The sequence below is a fragment of the Dendronephthya gigantea genome, unplaced genomic scaffold (assembly GCF_004324835.1).
Source record: "Dendronephthya gigantea isolate DGI-Jeju-01 unplaced genomic scaffold, DenGig_1.0 000000F, whole genome shotgun sequence".
Classification (NCBI taxonomy): Eukaryota; Metazoa; Cnidaria; class Anthozoa; order Malacalcyonacea; family Nephtheidae; genus Dendronephthya; species Dendronephthya gigantea.
Window position 1 is genome coordinate 6,013,040 of NW_021163010.1, and position 18,348 is coordinate 6,031,387.

General features: G+C 35.6%; 3 protein-coding genes across 3 annotated transcripts; all 3 read left to right on the forward strand.

Annotated features, from left to right (window-relative positions):
- The first annotated feature begins 57 nt into the window (after positions 1-57).
- LOC114520839 lies at positions 58-4,527 on the forward strand. The gene is made up of 11 exons (XM_028541180.1): positions 58-527; positions 782-1,107; positions 1,434-1,489; positions 1,562-1,717; positions 1,951-2,057; positions 2,242-2,288; positions 2,546-3,553; positions 3,761-3,853; positions 3,992-4,070; positions 4,154-4,212; positions 4,456-4,527. Exons 1-11 carry the CDS (start codon positions 154-156, stop codon positions 4,500-4,502), a joined length of 2,352 nt encoding a protein of 783 aa, XP_028396981.1. The 5' UTR covers positions 58-153; the 3' UTR covers positions 4,503-4,527.
- Positions 4,528-9,502: 4,975 nt separating this feature from the next.
- Positions 9,503-10,342, forward strand: LOC114520871 (melanocortin receptor 5-like). Its single transcript, XM_028541218.1, has one exon. The coding sequence runs from the start codon at positions 9,503-9,505 to the stop codon at positions 10,340-10,342; it is 840 nt and encodes a 279-aa protein (XP_028397019.1).
- Positions 10,343-11,754: 1,412 nt separating this feature from the next.
- LOC114520928 (delta-type opioid receptor-like) lies at positions 11,755-12,648 on the forward strand. Its single transcript, XM_028541280.1, has one exon. The coding sequence runs from the start codon at positions 11,755-11,757 to the stop codon at positions 12,646-12,648; it is 894 nt and encodes a 297-aa protein (XP_028397081.1).
- The last annotated feature ends 5,700 nt before the right edge of the window (positions 12,649-18,348 follow it).

Genomic DNA, 18,348 nt, shown 5'->3' on the forward strand with positions numbered 1-18,348 from the left:
GCAGGGTGTAACCAGTGGGTGTAACCAACACTGGTAACCAATAACCCACTGTAGGTACTGGTCAATGGTACTGGGTAGTGTCACTTACTGTCATATTGTGGTATAACAAGAAGAAAATCATACAGCAAGATTACCGATTGTTTCGTGTCGTGAATGCTCGTAAACATTCGCCACACTATCGTTTCCCGCCCATTCCCGCCACATTTGTCCGTAAAATTTATTATGAACCGGGAAAACAGACCAAGAGAAAACAAAAGCAACTTAGACAATAAAACAATGGAATGCAAAAGAACTTGGATTCAATGCAGCAAAGACTCGTGTGGAAAATGGAGGGTTGTTCAAGAAGAAATTGCAGCGAAATATTCAGATATTCCATGGACATGCGACATGAACGAAGACGAGTCTTACAACAAATGCTGTTTGCCTGAAGAGAAACTTAACGCACCGCGTGGAAAAAAGATTGTCATAACGAAATTTCCGTATGAAAAAGGTGATATCATAATGGCGAAAATGACAGGATTTTCCACGTACGTACGTCAGTAATTAAATTATTTGTACTCGATGAGTTTAAAAAATGAAAAAACTCTCCAATGTTTGTACTGAAAAAGTATAAAAAGTCAAAGAGTTTTCTCGATTTCTCCTGCAAAAAACACTGTAATGTATCAGTGTATGTAATTGTGTTTCACTGCAGTGCAGTAAACCCTCACCCCTTCCCCTGATCACTAATCACTTTCGCAAAATATGTTTGATAGTAACGGGCTTTGAGTTATGAATTTTATAGATGGCCAGCTTTCATTACACCTGATCCAGAGTGCAATGAATATTACGATGCCGTGTTGAATGATAACGACGAAGAGGAAGAGTTCACTCATATTCATGTGGAGTTTTTTGGTCAACCAAGAAGTCATGCGTGGATCAAGTCAGATAATGTTTTCCCTTACAATGAAAACAATACGACGTCGACGAGTAAATCAAAGTGGAAGAAAGCATACGATGTAGCAATGGAAGATGCACTCAGGAGTTTACCTTTGACATGTGAAGAAAGACTTCAAAAATGCGTTTTCAAGTATCCCTGTGTAGAAGCAAAGGACTCGAAAGAGGGTGCAAGTATTTATCAAATTTATATTTTCAACAATCGATTTGAGGTCTCTTTATCTCAACGTGTGCTTGAACAACGCTTGCTTTCCTCCGACATTTTTGCCCATACGCAGTGTATGGACAATCTTCCTTTTCGATTACCCGAAAAAAGAATTTGGCATTGTTGGCGCCACTGGCTGCATGTATACCAAAATAATGAGATGAATATATACTACATTAAGTTTTTCAGACTTGTAGATTGAACTTAATCGATAAACACATCCAACTAAGATAATCTTGACATTTGAAATTCGTTTTTAAAAAGGCATACTGAGTAAGGCTTATTTGTACGACAGGTACCCGATCTGATATTAAACCAAAAGAAAAAAATGTAAACACGAAAAACGCAAAGGTATGATATGGAGAAAGAAAGGTAATATGCCAATTCAGTATTATATTTCAACATGCAAAAGATTTTTTTTAGAATAACGAAGAAGCGAGATTTTTTCAAGAATTTAAAAATTTTACTATTGAAAGCGGCGTGGATGTTGATAAGGCACAATCCCCAGTCTGGGGTGGAAAGAAAATTGGCCTTTTCAAAATATTTCAGGCAGTGAAAAACCATGGAGGTTTTACTGAGGTAAAATTCGGAGGAGACAAACAATCTCTCGAAAGATAATCGTTAGTTTAAAAGTACGTCACCTTATGTTTACTGTGCCTGTGGTATACGTTGTTTGCAACTTTGTGATGCACAATTAAAAGTACCTGCCTTCCATACCGAATAAAACTGTTTATCGAGAATGAATGTGTACTGAATTACTGTTGACTTGTATTATATAGATGCAAAAAATTCAGACATTTAGCCTTATATAGGTGTGTAGAAGACAAATGTGGCTAACCCTGTGGGAAGGTCTGATAGGAAAAGATGTTCAATTGCGCCACAGACCAAGTGGCCATGTTTTAAAGCAATTTTATGAAAGGTATTAATACAATCATTCCTGTTCTGCGGGCCGCATAACATTCAACACGTTGGCCCGAAACATACAGTAGCTTACAGTAGCTATGTTTCTATTATTACTGACACAAGTACTTCTGCAGCAAGCAGCACTGGTTTAATCTCCAACAAATTACTACTACATAAAGTAATGTTTCTTTTTTTTTCAGGAATCTGCTTGATTTTGAATTGTATTGGAAAGTGAAAAATGCACAAGGTGTGCAATATGGGTCTTATACTCATCACCAATATCAGAGTCTGGTTGAGTTCAAGTAGAAATAAGAAGTGTAATCTTCCTTCAATAAGCTAAAATTTTAGCACGATTTCACTAAAATTTACATTTTGCTCTAAAAACATAATCCATATGCCTCGAGTGCTATAATTTCGTGAAAGAAAATTTCCCTAATTACAATTAAATGCATGGAACCGGCAAAAACATGTGAAACCCTTAAACAAATAAAGCTCATTTTGTAGTATATCGCCCAAAAGGAATGTCAATATCAAACATCGCCCAAAAGGAATGTCAGGCACAGTCAAACCTACGTCCATCCAAAAAGAGAGGTAGACCAAGGAAGTCTTTAGAATCAATGAAATTTAATGTTTCTCTCAAAAATATGATTAGTAAAGGAAGCGACCCGGAAGAACAATCGCTCCATTTACCTCAAGCATCGACTGAGGAAGTAATGTCATCAAGGAAAGACAGAAAAAGAAAATGGAATAAACAGGAAACAATTCGATCAAGTGGATCTGATTTCACATCTAACACGTCTCTGATCACCTGTGCATATCCTGTTGTTATAGACGTGACTGGCAGTAATATTGAGATGGAAAAACAAAATATTGTTCCGTGTCCACCATCAAAGGATAGAAAGTTGAGAAAAAGTCAATGGTTTATTCCACCACTTCTTCCTTTCAGTGAAGAGAAGCCAATGGATAACAACATGAATATAGATCAGGCTGTGCCGCGGTTTCAAGTTGCAGATGTAATTTCTCTGGCAAATTATAGTTCTAACACTGCAGAAACTGATAATCATGAAGATGGTATCCCTCCTGTGATAGAGGTTGAACCATATCACACAAATCCTTTGGCTCACAAAAATATGGAAAAGGGTAATTTTATGCCAGGAAAATTTTCAAGAGAAGAACATGTTGATGCAGTTACTCTAGCAAATACTTGTCAGTCTGATACTACAGTAAATTCATCTTCCGGATTACCAAGCAGGTCTTTAAGCTTTCGCGAATCAAATAATGCCATAGATCATGAAACAGGTGCCAGTAGAGAATCTACTAGAAAAACCGTAACCTCAGAGGAACAAGGGTGTAACATTACTTTGAATAATACCTGCCAAAGTCCGACATATGAACCTCAAGAACATTCTGCGTACAGTGATCATGCACAACAACATGAACTATGCAAAATTTCTGGTATTGAATATGTTCCAAGTTCCAATCCTAATTCTCCACAATTTGTGCCAACTGAAGGTAAAAGGAACGCAGTGTTATTATATGCATTTACTGCAAGAAATTATTTTAGCGTGTATAAGATCTTTAATTGATATTAGGTGTAATATGAAACTTTTGATATGTACATCAAGAGATCGGAGCCGAAAATGGTGTTTTTAGCCTACTTTGTGGTCAGTTTCCTAAGCAGAATATTCATCAATGATGTTTTTTTTTCAATCGTTGTAGAGGATATAGAAGAAGACTGTGGCATTTCCATTAAGCGAGAACTTGAAGAAATGGAGAAGATCTTGCGCGATGAATATAATTTTGATAAGAGAGGTAAATAAATATGAAGCACTACATTTTGTAACGAAGTTGCAACGGCTTCAAAACCCCACTCCGTAAAAATTTACATGCATGCTTACTATTGGTAAGGCCTTTTAATATTATATAACTTGCATTGGTTTGATTTCACAGAGCTGTCCGCAGTCAAGCATGCCCCGAACAGTGATGCGACATTAAAACCTCAAGGAAACGTTGGCATGGAAAATACTAGGTTATTACTCCTTTTGTGGATGACGAAATTTTCGCTATCCCTTTTTTCAGAAACTTTATGCACTCATAAACTTTTCTTCATAGAGAGTCTTCAACGAACGACGTGGTCAAAGATGCTATTAACTACATGTTGAAACTAGAAGGTTTGTAACAAAATGAAGAAATAATGGATGTCGCTATAGTTTTGAGTTTCAATATTCCCTTTTTCTTAATTCCTTGTACGCTATAAAGTATCGAAAATTGTCAGTACTATACGCATGCAAGCTAGGCCATTTGAAAAAAATTAAATTGCCAAAAAAACGGGCGAATAGTACTATAGATCAGTCGCACATCAAGCTGATCAGAGCACTGAATCTTGGATGTTGTTTTGTTTTATTTTTATTTAGACGATATCTCGCAATTGGAGTGTTCAGTGGATCTCGACTTCCTATAATCATGGTTCGATCAGTGTTATCTAGTTAAATCTTTCCGTTTTGTTTTTCAAATTAGTCCCGCCTGCGTTGAAAATGAATAAATTATTTTTTACAACCTAATTTTTTTGTAGCACTTTTGACCTGGAGCTTTGTATGAATGATATTATGCGAAATCTTCATTAGCAAAAATTTGTTGAATCTTAATCAGCACAAAATATGTGAGTGAAATCTCGAAAATACGTATTATTTCATAAGGCGATTGAGCGGCAAATTTATTTCATAACGCGTTTGAGCTGCATGTCCACCGAAACAATCGCGATATATGTTAAGCTGCCTAAATCCATGCATAAAAATGACATTCAATAATTTTATTTACGAGGATAAATATAAATTGTATAATATATGGGTTTTTAATTAAAAATTTTTATTACACTGAGAAATAATATTTCCATTGAAGCAAGGTTAAAGCGAACCATTCGCTCCATTCCCGCGAAAATGACAAATATATACAAGTCCGATACTTCCGAGTTGAATTATATCACCATATTGCCTGCTTCCATCAGCGTTTTTGGTGTAATTGCTCATGTATTCCTCATCGTTGCTTTCATCAAGGATCCTCTGAAATGCTTCAGGAACTCAGGAACATATCTTGTGGGAAATTTGGCTGTTTCGGATCTCCTGGCCTGTCTTATCTCTCTTTCACGTCACTTCACTTCCACTTGGGGCTCAGTCGTGAAGTTCTCCAGGCATATTGGCATCAGCGTATCTATTTTCACGATAGCGACAATTTCAATTGACCGCTTCCTAATGGCCGTATATCCCATAAAATATCGCGTTTTTATGTTGGAAAAATATATCGCCGTATGGATAGCTTGCATTTGGCTTATTTCTTCTGCATTTTCTTTAGATGTTTTCATCATGTCTTCATTAAAAGACGTGCCATTCTATATCATTAACCTTTTCGCGACAGCAGTAATTATATTTTCATGCGTGATGTATGGGTTAACATACTATAAGTTGAAGAAACAGACGAAAAATTTTGCCCTGGCCGAAAACACTTCACATCGACAGGAGCAAGCACGGCTTATGAAAGAAAAACGTTTCCTGAGAACGATTAGTGTCATAGCTTGTATCCAAATCGTTTGTATCGTGCCCTCGACGGTGTTTTTCAGTTACCAAAAACTTCAAGATTTGCCGCTGAGTAGCCCGTCAGTTTGGATTTCGATCCACATTCTTGCTGGACTATTTTACCTCAATTTTGCTGTAAATCCTGTGGTGTACGTATTGCGTTTACCAAATTATCGGAAAACATTTTATTTACTGTATTGTTGTAAATCTGTGAGGTCGTAGATTTTGTTTTCGGAGTTTTAAAAAAGCCTTGTCACTTAAAAGTCTTTAACTCATTTTATAGCCTCGCTCGTGCCGTAAAATAACAAGTCTTTTTTAAGGGGCAAAAATAAATAATGACTGAAACTGATGCACCTCGAGCTCGTTAGTCATAAACAGTTAAAGCAGGATGTTTAGAGTAGTATATATAGACAACACGGAAGGAAAGTCATAGATTTCCGTATTACTCAGGACAGTCGATTTCATTAAAGACTGAGTAACTTTGGACGTAAGGTTGTTTATGTTTTCACATAATGCGGATGTTTGAAAACCGAATAAAAAAACTCCTGGACCTGCCCTTAAACTGTTGTCCGTAATCCCACTGGTTAAATATGTCCGAAATACATATATCCACTATCTTAATAAAAGTAAAATTTCCAACTCATCATCTAATAAATTTCACAACATGACCGCGCGTACTAATATTTTTTATGGTAATTTTTGTCAGGGGGCCCCGATCACTTGACACCCTGACACCCTCAAGTAACGCCGTGAGCTGCCGTCCCATGTTTTATGGCAATATTCGGCAATATATTTGAAAGTCGGAAAGTTTGAAAATATTTTGATAGCTATATGTGATCAAAGGGCAAGGCAAGGTACGGTAAGGCTCTGTAAAATAGCAAGATTCAAACTGTCGCACACGATAGCCCTATCCCTAACTCAGAATCGAAAAATACACTTCAGCTCATTTAATATAAGTTTTAATTTTCTTGTTTATTAACAACAGTTACTCGTTAAGTGACAGTGTAATTTCCAAATGTCGAAACAACTCAGTCTTATCAATGGCGTTTAGTAATTGTCCCTATATATAGGGGATGAGTATACAAAAGTGTTTTTTAATTAAGAATCGCCATCTGAAATCTCTTTGTTATGAAAATAAGGTTCGATTCTGTATACGATTCTGAAGACGCACGGCATTCAAAACTATGGCAAATAACAACTCCGATGTCCTTGAATTGAAAAACCTGATGACCATATTACCTTATACAGTCTGTATTTTTGGTGTAATTGCTCATGTATTGCTCATCGTTGCTTTCATTAAGGACCCTCTGAAATGCTTCAGGAACTCGGGAACATATCTTGTTGGAAATTTAGCCACTTCAGATTTCCTCTATTGTCTTATCTCTCCGTTGTCGCGTCATTCCCTTGACCTGGGCACATGGCACAAGATTATAAGGTTTGCCGAGCGTGTTAGCATCGCTGTGTCCATTTTAACGACAGCAGCGATTTCAATTGATCGCTTCCTAATGGCGGTATATCCAATAAAACATCGGGTTTTTATAAAAGGAGAACGTATCGTCGTATGGATAGCTTTTACGTGGCTTATTTCTTTTGGTCTTACTTTCGACGTTTTCATGCATCCTTCATTTAAAAACGTGTTATCTTATTTCAAAAATCTTTTTAGTGCAACAATAATTTTATTTTCATGCTTTATGTATGGGTTGACATACTATAATTTAAAGAAGCAGTCCAGAAACTTGCCTCTAGAAAATATTTCAAGTCGGCAGGAGCAGGTTCGAGTTATAAAAGAAAAACGTTTCCTGAGAACGCTTAGTTTCATAGCTTGTATTCAAATGGTTTGTGTCGTGCCCACGTCGATATTTTTCAACCATCATAGATTTCAAACTTTAAATAGCCCATCAGTTATGATTACGATCTACATTCTCATTGGAATATTTCATCTCAATTTTGCTGTGAATCCTGTGGTGTACGTATTGCGTTTACCAAATTATCGAAAAACATTTTATTTACTATATTGTTGCAAGAATGGGAGACGGTAGAACCGCAATATATATGCACTGCAAGGCCTAAAGGCTAAAACATGATTACAACCTCACTTCTTAATTTCAAGAATAATCGCACTTTCTGTATTTTGGATTATTCTTCCGTTCTTTAAATGAAATTTAACAATAAAGCAGACCCTGCAATCTGTAGCCATTTCTCCAGTTTTTGCAATCAAATTCTAGCGCTATAAGGTAAAGCGGCTCAAACCCATTAGGTTCTTTACACCTTTTCCGTTACGGGCTGCATGGTGTCACTCCTGTGAAGTGCAACTTGCGAAACATGCATTTAGCGCAATCCGTCAAACCGATATACAAGAAATCGACAAATCTTGAGATAACGAAATTTTGAGAAAAAAACTGCTTTTTATTTGCAATTTATATTTTACAGATTAATTAACTAGTACGGCTTCGAAATGTATCACTAATACTATATTCAAAAATACTACAATGGAGTATAAACCATGCATATAATATACTATATACTATAGTTTATATATGATTTAGTCACCTTTTTCCCACATCACACTTATTAAACTGATCAAACTGATTATATTCGTTCACTTCGCAGTTAGTTCTGACAGGTTTATTTTTTACTTTCTTAATGATATTTTCATTATTTACACATTCCTATATGAAATTTAATAAATGCTTGAACTTTTTGGCACTATTGTCGGATATTTTGAAGACAACCGGATATTTATGGACATCAATAATAGGCTTTTCTGAAACCTGAACTGCAGAAATATTACCAAAAGTAATTATTAATGATGTTCTCTTGAATGTCTTCAGGACTTTATATCTATGCATGCATAATTAATCGTTCAGTGCAATTTTAAGTGTAAAGCATGTAAAGGTGCAAATACCTTAATAAATGACATCTAGTTTGAGCTACCGCAAAAATAATATACAGAAACGTTTTTTAATTAAATGTCTCTGTTATTTGAAAACGGTTTGTAAAAAGGTTTTAAAACAAATACAGTGGATTAAGAAAGACTCAAATATCACTTATGGCAAATAACAATTCGGATGTCCTTGAATTCCAAAACCTGGGCATATCCGGTATCGTCTATCTGCACGTTTAACGAATTCGAATGCAAACAACGCTTCAATGTTATAGATGCAAAACTTTTAATATTTAAATTTAAATTATACTTTAATGAGAATGTTTTAAAACTAAATGAAGCGAAATAAAAAACAGCTCATGCAAAACACTTCGCTTCCAACGCCTGTCTATTTGAACTATGGAGAATAACAACTTTAATGTCTTGACTGGATTGGAAATAGAGAGCACGCGAGAATATTGCCAATTTCCATCTGCATTTTTGGTGTCATTGTTCATGTATTCCTCATCGTTGCTCTCATCAAGGACCCTCTTAAATGCCTCAAAAACTCACTGGAACATATCTTGTTAAAAATTTGGCTGCTTCGGATCTCTTAACCTGTCATAGCCCGCTAGCTCTTGCTGCCTTGTGGATTGCCGCACTTCCATATGGGAATCGGTTCTGCAATTTTCCCAAAATCATGCATGTTTGCATTGGCGTGACCATTTTAAAGATAGCCACCATTTCAGTTGATCGCTTCTTAATGACCGCATATATCCCATGAAATATCGCATTTTGATGAGAGGAATATTTTCAGGCATATTTCCTCATCCTACATATCTGTACATGGCCAAAACAATTTCGATACTTAAATCTAGGGGCAATGCATGCATATATAATTAAAACCTATTCATTAATTTTTATTAAAAATTCGTAAAAATAATGCAGTTAAATAAAAAACACCCCTTGCAAAATGGGTTAACACTTTCTCTCCAACGCATGCAAGTCTATTATATATAAATTCTAACTATGGCAAATAACAACTCCGATGTCTTGATTCGATTGGAAATGAAGTACGCAAATATATTGCCATCTTCAATCTGCATTTTTGGTGTCATTGCTCATGTATTCCTCATCGTTGCATTCATCAAGGACCCTCTGAAATGCTTCAGAAACGCAGGAACATATCTTGTAGGACATTTGGCCATTTCTGATCTTCTGTTCTGTCTTGCCTCTCTTGTGGAGCGTCATATCCTCGTCACTTGGCACTTGATTCTGCTGTTTGTCAAGCACGTTTGCGTTGGCGTGTCCATTTTAACGATAGCAGCAATTTCAATTGATCGCTTCCTACTGATCGTATATCCCATGAAATATCGCGTTTTCATGAAAGGGAAACTTATCGTCGTATGGTCCGCTTGCATATGGCTTATTCTTTCCGGAATATCCTCAGAGGTTTTCATCCGCAATTCGCTCAACGACTTGACAGTACATATCAAGCATTTCTCTGAAATAACAGCAATCATATTTTCGTGCGTGATGTATGGGTTGACATACTTTAAGTTGAAGAAACAGTCCAGAAACTTGGCTCGAGAAAGTATTTCACATCGACAGGAACAGACACGAGTTATGAAAGAAAAACGTTTCTTGAGAACGATTAGTTTCATAGCTTGTATTCAAATGGTATGCATCGTGCCCTCGATAATATTTTACAACTATCAGCAATTTCACGCTCCGCGAGAGGATAACCCATTACATAATATTGGACTATTTTACCTCAATTTTGCTGTGAATCCTATGGTGTACATATTGCGCCTACCAAATTATCAGAAAACATTTTGTATACTGTATTGTTGTAAAGCTGGAAGGTAGTAGGATAATATACGACCAAACTTGAAATGTTGAATTACATGTATAGTGAATAAAGTAACTGCAGTCATGCGTAAATGTGCTTTTTTTCTAACTTTTTCTTAACTTGATGTTTTCCTTAAAGCTGTGATAAAGGTGTTGGCCTAATCTTTGACTGATAAAAGTGTAAATAGAGATAAATGCCTCCTCTAAGACCTTTTGAAGAAATTTTTTATCGAGTAAGTAGTTTTGGACTTTTTTAGCAACAGGCTTGAACACTAGCTTCACTCTTAAGATGAATCCGGAAAATTGCAATTGTTTCTACCTCATTTCGTATAACTTTAGCGGTATACGGTTTGACATTGGATAGATTTTTTTTCAAATCTTCCTCTATTAAAGAAGTTGTGCATGGTTCCAAAGTGGAATCCAGACTGGAGTCCTGTGTTATTTCCCTTTCGATGACTTCCTGATTTGAGTTCACGTTATTCATTATAATTATGAAAGATGTCTGAATAAGATTTAAATCATTTAAGATTCAGCATTATCTATTTCCCACTGAATCGGACGGGAAGCTGATTCCAGTCAGACCCTTTGAACAACGTATAAATGCTTTTCACAACTATAAACCCAATATCTTGCTTGATTGATAAATACGATAATTTCCGTTCTTTTAGGCCTACTTTACAGTTTTAAAATTTCATTTTAACATTTTTACATATTCTATTTTGCATATAGCGAGTGACACGTAACAATATTTTAATCTGGTCGAATGAACGAATGCAATTTCTATACGAACAATATAGTTATGAAAATGACAATTCCACTCAACATTGGATAATATCACTCAGACAGACTCAGAATGAAAAAGTCTTTAATATAAGTTTAAACTGGGTTTCTAATTTATCAAAAGCTGAAAAATTACGACTAGAGTTATAAAAACTCGAATAAGTTTACTATACTAGCTAATGGCTTGCATTGAAAGACATAAAATTTTGCTTTCAAAAAGTAGAGCTTCTAGATAGCGTGAAGCATAATTTGGGTGTGAATATTATCTTATGCATGCATGCATAAATTTACTGACTGTTCTTTCTACCGTCTTGTTAAAAGTTAGTCTCAGTTATTAAACTTGTAATATTAATAATTTTTTCGTCCAACTGCGTCTGTGAAGCTAGATCATTGCTATTGCTGGAAAAGAAGAGGCTCGGACGTCACAAAAATTAATTTGATTAATATGCACATGCGGACACCACTTCATTCAGCGATATTTGATTCAGCGATACTTGTGGCTAAATTAAGAGAACTCTTTTAATTAAAACTTCCATTATTTAAATAAATTTCCTAATTATTACATATACGTTTTGAAACTTAATTATTTCAGCAAAATACAAAACACACTGAAATGTCGATACTAAGTACGAAGGAAGACAATTTGCGCTATGACAAATAACAGCTCCGATGTCCTTGCTGGAGACTCTGGACTGGGGTACACAAGCATTTTGCCTGTATTCATTTGCATTTTTGGTGTATTTGCTCACGTCTTCCTCATCGTTGCTTTCATCAAGGACCCTCTGAAATGCTTCAGAAACTCAGGAACATATCTCGTGGCAAATTTGGCCATTTCGGATCTCCTGACCAGTCTTACCTCTCTAATAATTTTTTTACAGCGTGATCTGGCAGACCCTTGGTGCTTTGAGTTTCTAACCTTGCCAACAGTGTTCGCCAGCCTTGTTAGCATTAGCGCATCGATTTTAACGATAGCGGCAATTTCCATCGATCTGTTCGTAATGACCGTGTACCCCATAAAACATCGTGTTTTGATGAAAGGAAAAGTCATCTTCGTATGGTTAGCTTGCACTTGGCTCATTTCCACCGGAATTGCCGCGCCGGTTTTTTTCCCTTCTACAATGAACGGTGTTGACCTTCCTTTGCATATCTTGAGAGATTTTGCGACAGCAGTCATTCTATTTGCAAGCGTGATGTATGGGTTAACATGCTATAAGTTCATGAAACAGACTAAAAACTTCGCTCTAGGTCATATTTCAAATCGACAGGAACATATACGAGTTATGAAAGAAAAACGCTTTTTGAGAACGATTAGTCTTATAGCTTGTATTCAAATCGTTTGTGTCGTGCCTTCGGCAATATTTTCTAATTCTCGAACACTAGAAGCTTCCCCCACAATTGATCAATCTTCTCTGATTCCTATCAACATTTTTGCTACATTATTTCACGCCAATTTTGCCGTGAATCCTGTGGTGTACGTATTGCGTTTACCGAATTATCGTAAAACGTTTTATTTACTGTATTCTTGTAAGGCTGGACAGCGGTAGAACAGCGAAGATATCTCAGAAAGTTTTGCCGAGAGAAAAGAAAATGCGAAGTCAACGTATAACAGCCTAACTGCATGTCTGAACGAACTACTCTCATTGATATATACTTTTCAGTCTTGCACCGGCTAAATTTTTTCATCCAAGTATATACGGAATTATGAAAGGGAGGGCTTTTACACAACGCTAACGCCAGATTTTTATCTTACACATAAACTATCACTCTATCAGTCTCGTATACAGGCGCTTTATTGGACGAAAAATTGCCTCGATCTTTATCGATTTTCTATATCTAATGTGTTCTGGCTAAACAGTCAACCCCTATCCGAAGACGGCTCCGCGTTCTAGCTCTTTCTAGTAACCGATTTTTATGTAGTAGCTGAAAACGACCCGTTTGTTTCTTAATAATGTTTGTTTCTTAATGTTAAAGTTTCTTATCAAATCATTGAAACATGTGCAGTTTATAACGTTTACAGCTTAAACAGCTTAAAACCTCTATCAGCTCTTTGTCTATAACTATATATATAATACATGTCATATACCATACCCATCAATACCGAGAAGTTTTGCACTAATTTAAAAAATATATTAAAACTCCTATTTTGTCAATAATGTATTATGTTTCATAAATAAATATATGGTGACACGTAAAAATATTACTATCGCACAATATTACTGCACTCTAATCGTTCAGTTTTCTCGCCGAGAGAATACTCAACCTCTTAGGCCTTATCGCCAACGTCTTATGTAGCACAATAATGTATACCTTAGTGAATGAAGGAATATTAGACTATATTAGTATAAGAACATTTAGTATATTATAAAAGACTTGTATCAATATTGGCAAATGGCTGCAATAAAATATTTCCTCTATCACGTCATGATGGTTCACCTATATTGATATAGTGAAGATTTGATTAAAACTTTCTTTTTTAATTTAAAACTGTTATTAGAAAGAGTTTTGCATGAAAGCAAAGAAATACAGAACACCTCGAAATGTCAACACTATAGCAAATGGCAAATAACGGCTCCGCCGATGTCTTCATTGGACTAAAATACTCAAGCATCTTGCCTGTTTCCATTTGCGTTCTTGGTGTACTAGCTCATGTATTCCTCATCGTTGCCTTCATAAAAGATCCTTTGAAATGCTTCAGGAACTCAGCAACATATCTTGTAGTAAATTTGGCTATTTCGGATCTTCTGGCCAGTCTTATCTATCCAATTCTATTCTTTCTCCGTCTTTTACCGATTACTTGGCGCTCGGCCCTGCTGTTCGCTAATCTAGTTAGCTTTAGCGTATCAATTTTAACGGTAGCAGAAATTTCAATTGATCGGTTTCTAATGATCGTATATCCCATACGACATCGGGTTTTCATGAAAGGAAAACTTATCGTTGCATGGTTAGCTTGTACTTGGCTCATTTCGGTTTCGGCTGCTACGATTTCCCTCACTTTTACAACTGGCTATGTCGGCGTGTCTTCGCTTATTATGAATTATTCTGGGACAACAGTAATTCTGTTTTCAGGCGCGATGTCTGGGTTGACATGCTATAAGTTGAAGAAGCAGTCCAGAAACTTGGCTTTAGAAAATATTTCAAATCGACAGGAGCAGGCACGAGTTATGAAAGAAAAACGTTTCTTGAGAACGATTAGTTTCATAGCTTGTATTCAAATAGTTTGTATCGTGCCATCGACGGTATTTTTCAACCATCGGACATTTCAAGCTTTGCGTATAGACGGCTCATTTGCCCGGATTTTGACCCATATTTTTGCCGGACTATTTTACCTCAATTTTGCTGTGAATCCCGTGGTGTACGTATTGCGTTTACCAAACTATCGTAAAACATTCTATCTACTGTATTGTTGTAATGCTGGGCAGCGGTAAAACAGTTCAAATATAGTAAAAAACATTTATCGAGTGGGGAGGATATACGTAATATGCGGAACACAGTAACTGCACTAAACATGTACAATGTGCTTATAATTGTGAGGAAGTCGATCGTGAGGACCCATTCATACTGATCTACCTATCATAATATCATTTTATCATTTCAACCGACTGTTATCCAGTCAAAAACCTTCCGGCATCACTTCTATGTTCAGTGGAAATAATTATATGCATTATTTAGCACACCCACTTATACCGGGATATAAGGCAATGTTATATACCTCAAATTCAAATGGTCTATATTAATTTCTGCAGTCCTTCACAACAGCGGCCGCTTCTTATTCATCGCTGGAGAGGTGAATATTACTCGTGAAAGCCACGCTAATCGCGAGATTTAAGGGGGAAGAAAGAAGCGCGAAAATGTTATTATTATGTTTTAAATTATAGCGTACGTTTTATGCTTTCAGTCAACAAATTATAATATATAATTTATAATAATATATAATAAAGAAATATTTCCCTCAGTAATATTGAATAATATTTATTTCCTTAAATTCGACTTTATGTAATATACATGCAATGTATAATATTATAAGTCCGTTTTATGTAGTCAGACCAATTATTAATAAAACCTCATTCGTTTAATTTACTGAAATATATACTTTTATCGCGTGATTACCATTTAGTCGTACATGAAACCATTTAATCGATAATGCAAGGAATGTATAAACTAGTTAAAAATTGGTGAATAAATATTTAGGAAAACAAAAAAGTATTGCTATGATATCCGCTCGCTGCTACGTACAGCCAATCAGATTGCAAGAAAGGCTATAGATTTCGCCCGCTGCTGATTTCTAAAAACACCGCTTATCAACAGTTTGAAAATTAAAAAAAAACTTGATTAAGAACTTGTATAAGTTACAATAAAAATATTTTTCTGAATTAACAGAAGTTAGAGAAAACGAAGGCTGAGACGAAGCGGAAATTAGGAATGGTATCTGGCAATGTGAATATATAGGTGGCGACTAAGTCCTACAAATCTATAGCCCAGGAATTCAGCTATACATAGCTTTCCTCTCAACAGCAGTACGCTATAACTCTTTAAGTCGTTGTAATTCATAAATGCATTCTCGTTTTACAAGAAGATTATTTTATTAAAACTTTTCATTATTCAAATTGAAAATGCATGGTTATTAAAAATATTTAATTTTGAAATCCATGTTGTAAATACAAAATACACCGAAGTGACAATACAGTAGGCTAAAAATTTGAGCAATGGCAAATAACAACTCCGATGTCTTGATTGGAATGGAGTACGCAGGCATACTGGCAATGCCACTTTCCATCTGCGGTTTCGGTGCACTTGCTCATGTATTCCTCATCGTTGCTTTCATCAAGGACCCTCTGAAATGCTTCAGGAACTCGGGAACATATCTCGTGGTAAATTTGGCTATTTCGGATCTACTTAACTGTCTTCTCTCCCCGATTTTATTCTTTCGGCGTCATTTATCCGTCACATGGTATTCGGTTCTGCCGCTTGTCTCTTTTGTTAGTGTCAGCGTATCTATTTTAACAATAGCAGCGATTTCAATTGATCGCTTCTTAGTGATCGTATATCCAATAAAATATCGTGTTTTGATGAAAGGAAAACTTCTCGTCGTATGGTTGGCATGTACTTGGCTTATATCTTCCGCAATTCCTGCGAAAACGTTCATTTTCCCATCATTCGAAGAAGTGGCATTGATGTTCATGAATTATTTTGTGGCAACTGTAATTATATTTTCTGGGGTGATGTATTGGTTAACATACTCTAAGTTGAAAAAGCTGTCCGAAAACTTTGCATTAAGAAGTATCTCTAATCGACAAGAGAAGGCAAGATTTATAAAAGAAAAGCATTTCCTAAAAACGATTATTCTAATAGCATGTGTTCAAGTCTTTTGCGTCGTTCCTGCGACGATATTTACAAGTCATCACACATTTCAAGCTTTACTTCAAGTTGGTCAATTCGCACGGATTTTGAAATTTTGCTTTGGTGTATTATTTTACATTAATTTCGCCATGAATCCAGTCGTGTACGTATGGCGTTTACCAAATTATCGGAAAACGTTTTATTTACTGTATTGTTGTAAAGCTGGCCGGATGCGGCGGAAAAGAATTATGCGATGAAGTTATGGACAGAAAATTTTAGCGTTGGTATATAAATAGACTGCAAAGTCTGCATGTGTAGCCTAACTACAAGTGTTTTACCGTTTGAACTCTTTTCGCATTTTCAGGCCTTTAATGAAAATAAATTTTGATTTCATAAACTTGCATCGTATAGAGTATGAGGTACTTAATGTCATGCATCCTTTATAGTCTTGTTTCCAGGAAACATTTTATTTATACAATGACTGCTCAAGTCGTCTATGAGCTGAAACGAATCGAAACCTAAAACGTTACATACATAGCTAGATGTTATATATAGCCTGTACTTTAAATGATAATAATAAAAAGTGCAAACGTTTCCAATTTTCACTGTATTACTGTAGCTCAGGCGCAACCATATCACGCAACGGCCTTTTGCAGCTAGTGCATGGGTAGCTAACAAATATCATATCCTCTATGCAATATACCTTAAAGACGATTCCCTATTATAGACACACTATTTTCATCATTATGTCCTTAGTTATTTTCTATATCGACATTCTGCAATTTGCTCCGTCAATAATGCAAAGTATATTTAAGGTCCTGTTACACGGTGCAATTTTTCCTGCAACTTACGATGCAATTCTTCTTTTGAGAGATGTAAATTTAGCAACTACCATATAATTCTGCCTTTATTACACTCCGTGACGTCTCTTACACTTACATTTTGAAGACTCTTTACCAACCTTTCCATCTCTTCAAGGTAGAATTGCATTGCAAGTTGCAAGAAAAATTGCACCGCGATGTAACATAGCCATGCAGCTTAAAGTAAAGTCAAATCTTCAAACGTGGCATGACCGATTCAGTCAAGAGATATATACAAGGTGTATTCAAGTGGACAGTGGTTCAAATGAATTCAAAAATCAAAATCTCATTCTTTAATCGAAGTTGTCGAATTTCATTTGATTCATTTTAATTGTCAAATATAATATATCCGTATATAAGTCCTATACGCCAGTCGTTATAGGACTTATATCTATCACTATATTATCTCGCATTTACAGACGATCCACGAAAAATATCGTGGGGACTGTTGAAAAGTTTTAATCAAGATCTATGATAATTATAAGGAATGGAAAAACCCTGTTTTTTTAAACTGAAAAATGTATGCAGCAATTAGAACTAAACAGGTTATGTTTAATTAAAATATTATTTATTTTTATATTGAAGAAAGGTATTGAAAATACCTCTGAAACAAACTGGATTGAATACGGTAGAAACAAATAAGTAATAAATTAAGCACGGCCGCACGAGGAGGGTTTTTAGAAATAAGATCGATGCAGAAGAAATCGAATTGCTTAGAGCCAACAGCAAAAACATGCTGTGAAATTTTGAATAAACATTGACTATGAATCAACCAACTGAATTTCAGATCAAAAAACTTCAGGACGTTTTTCTGGAAGTTAAATAATAAGTCGAATATCTTTTCGGATGGCCTAAAAACTGCAAGGACATGGAGCAATTTTTGAAAGCGTTTGTAGTGGCTAGTAGTGGCTTTAGCTTTTGAGAAAATTCAATATTTGAGTGTTATTTATAATTTATTGTTATCACACACACACCCACACAAATTCAGTTTTTGGAACGGAACATTCTAGCTATACAGTTTTACATTAGGATTTGCCAGTTATATAG

Excerpts from the sequence above, each read along its gene's own strand:
- LOC114520839 (XM_028541180.1), top strand. The coding sequence starts at position 154 with ATGCTCGTAAACATTCGCCACACTATCGTTTCCCGCCCATTCCCGCCA. Across the intron at positions 1,108-1,433 it reads GGACTCGAAAGAGGGTGCAA|GTACCCGATCTGATATTAAA; the intron begins GTATTTATCAAA and ends TTTGTACGACAG. Across the intron at positions 1,718-1,950 it reads ACCATGGAGGTTTTACTGAG|GTGTGTAGAAGACAAATGTG; the intron begins GTAAAATTCGGA and ends AGCCTTATATAG.
- LOC114520928 (XM_028541280.1), top strand. The coding sequence starts at position 11,755 with ATGACAAATAACAGCTCCGATGTCCTTGCTGGAGACTCTGGACTGGGG.
- LOC114520871 (XM_028541218.1), top strand. The coding sequence starts at position 9,503 with ATGGCAAATAACAACTCCGATGTCTTGATTCGATTGGAAATGAAGTAC.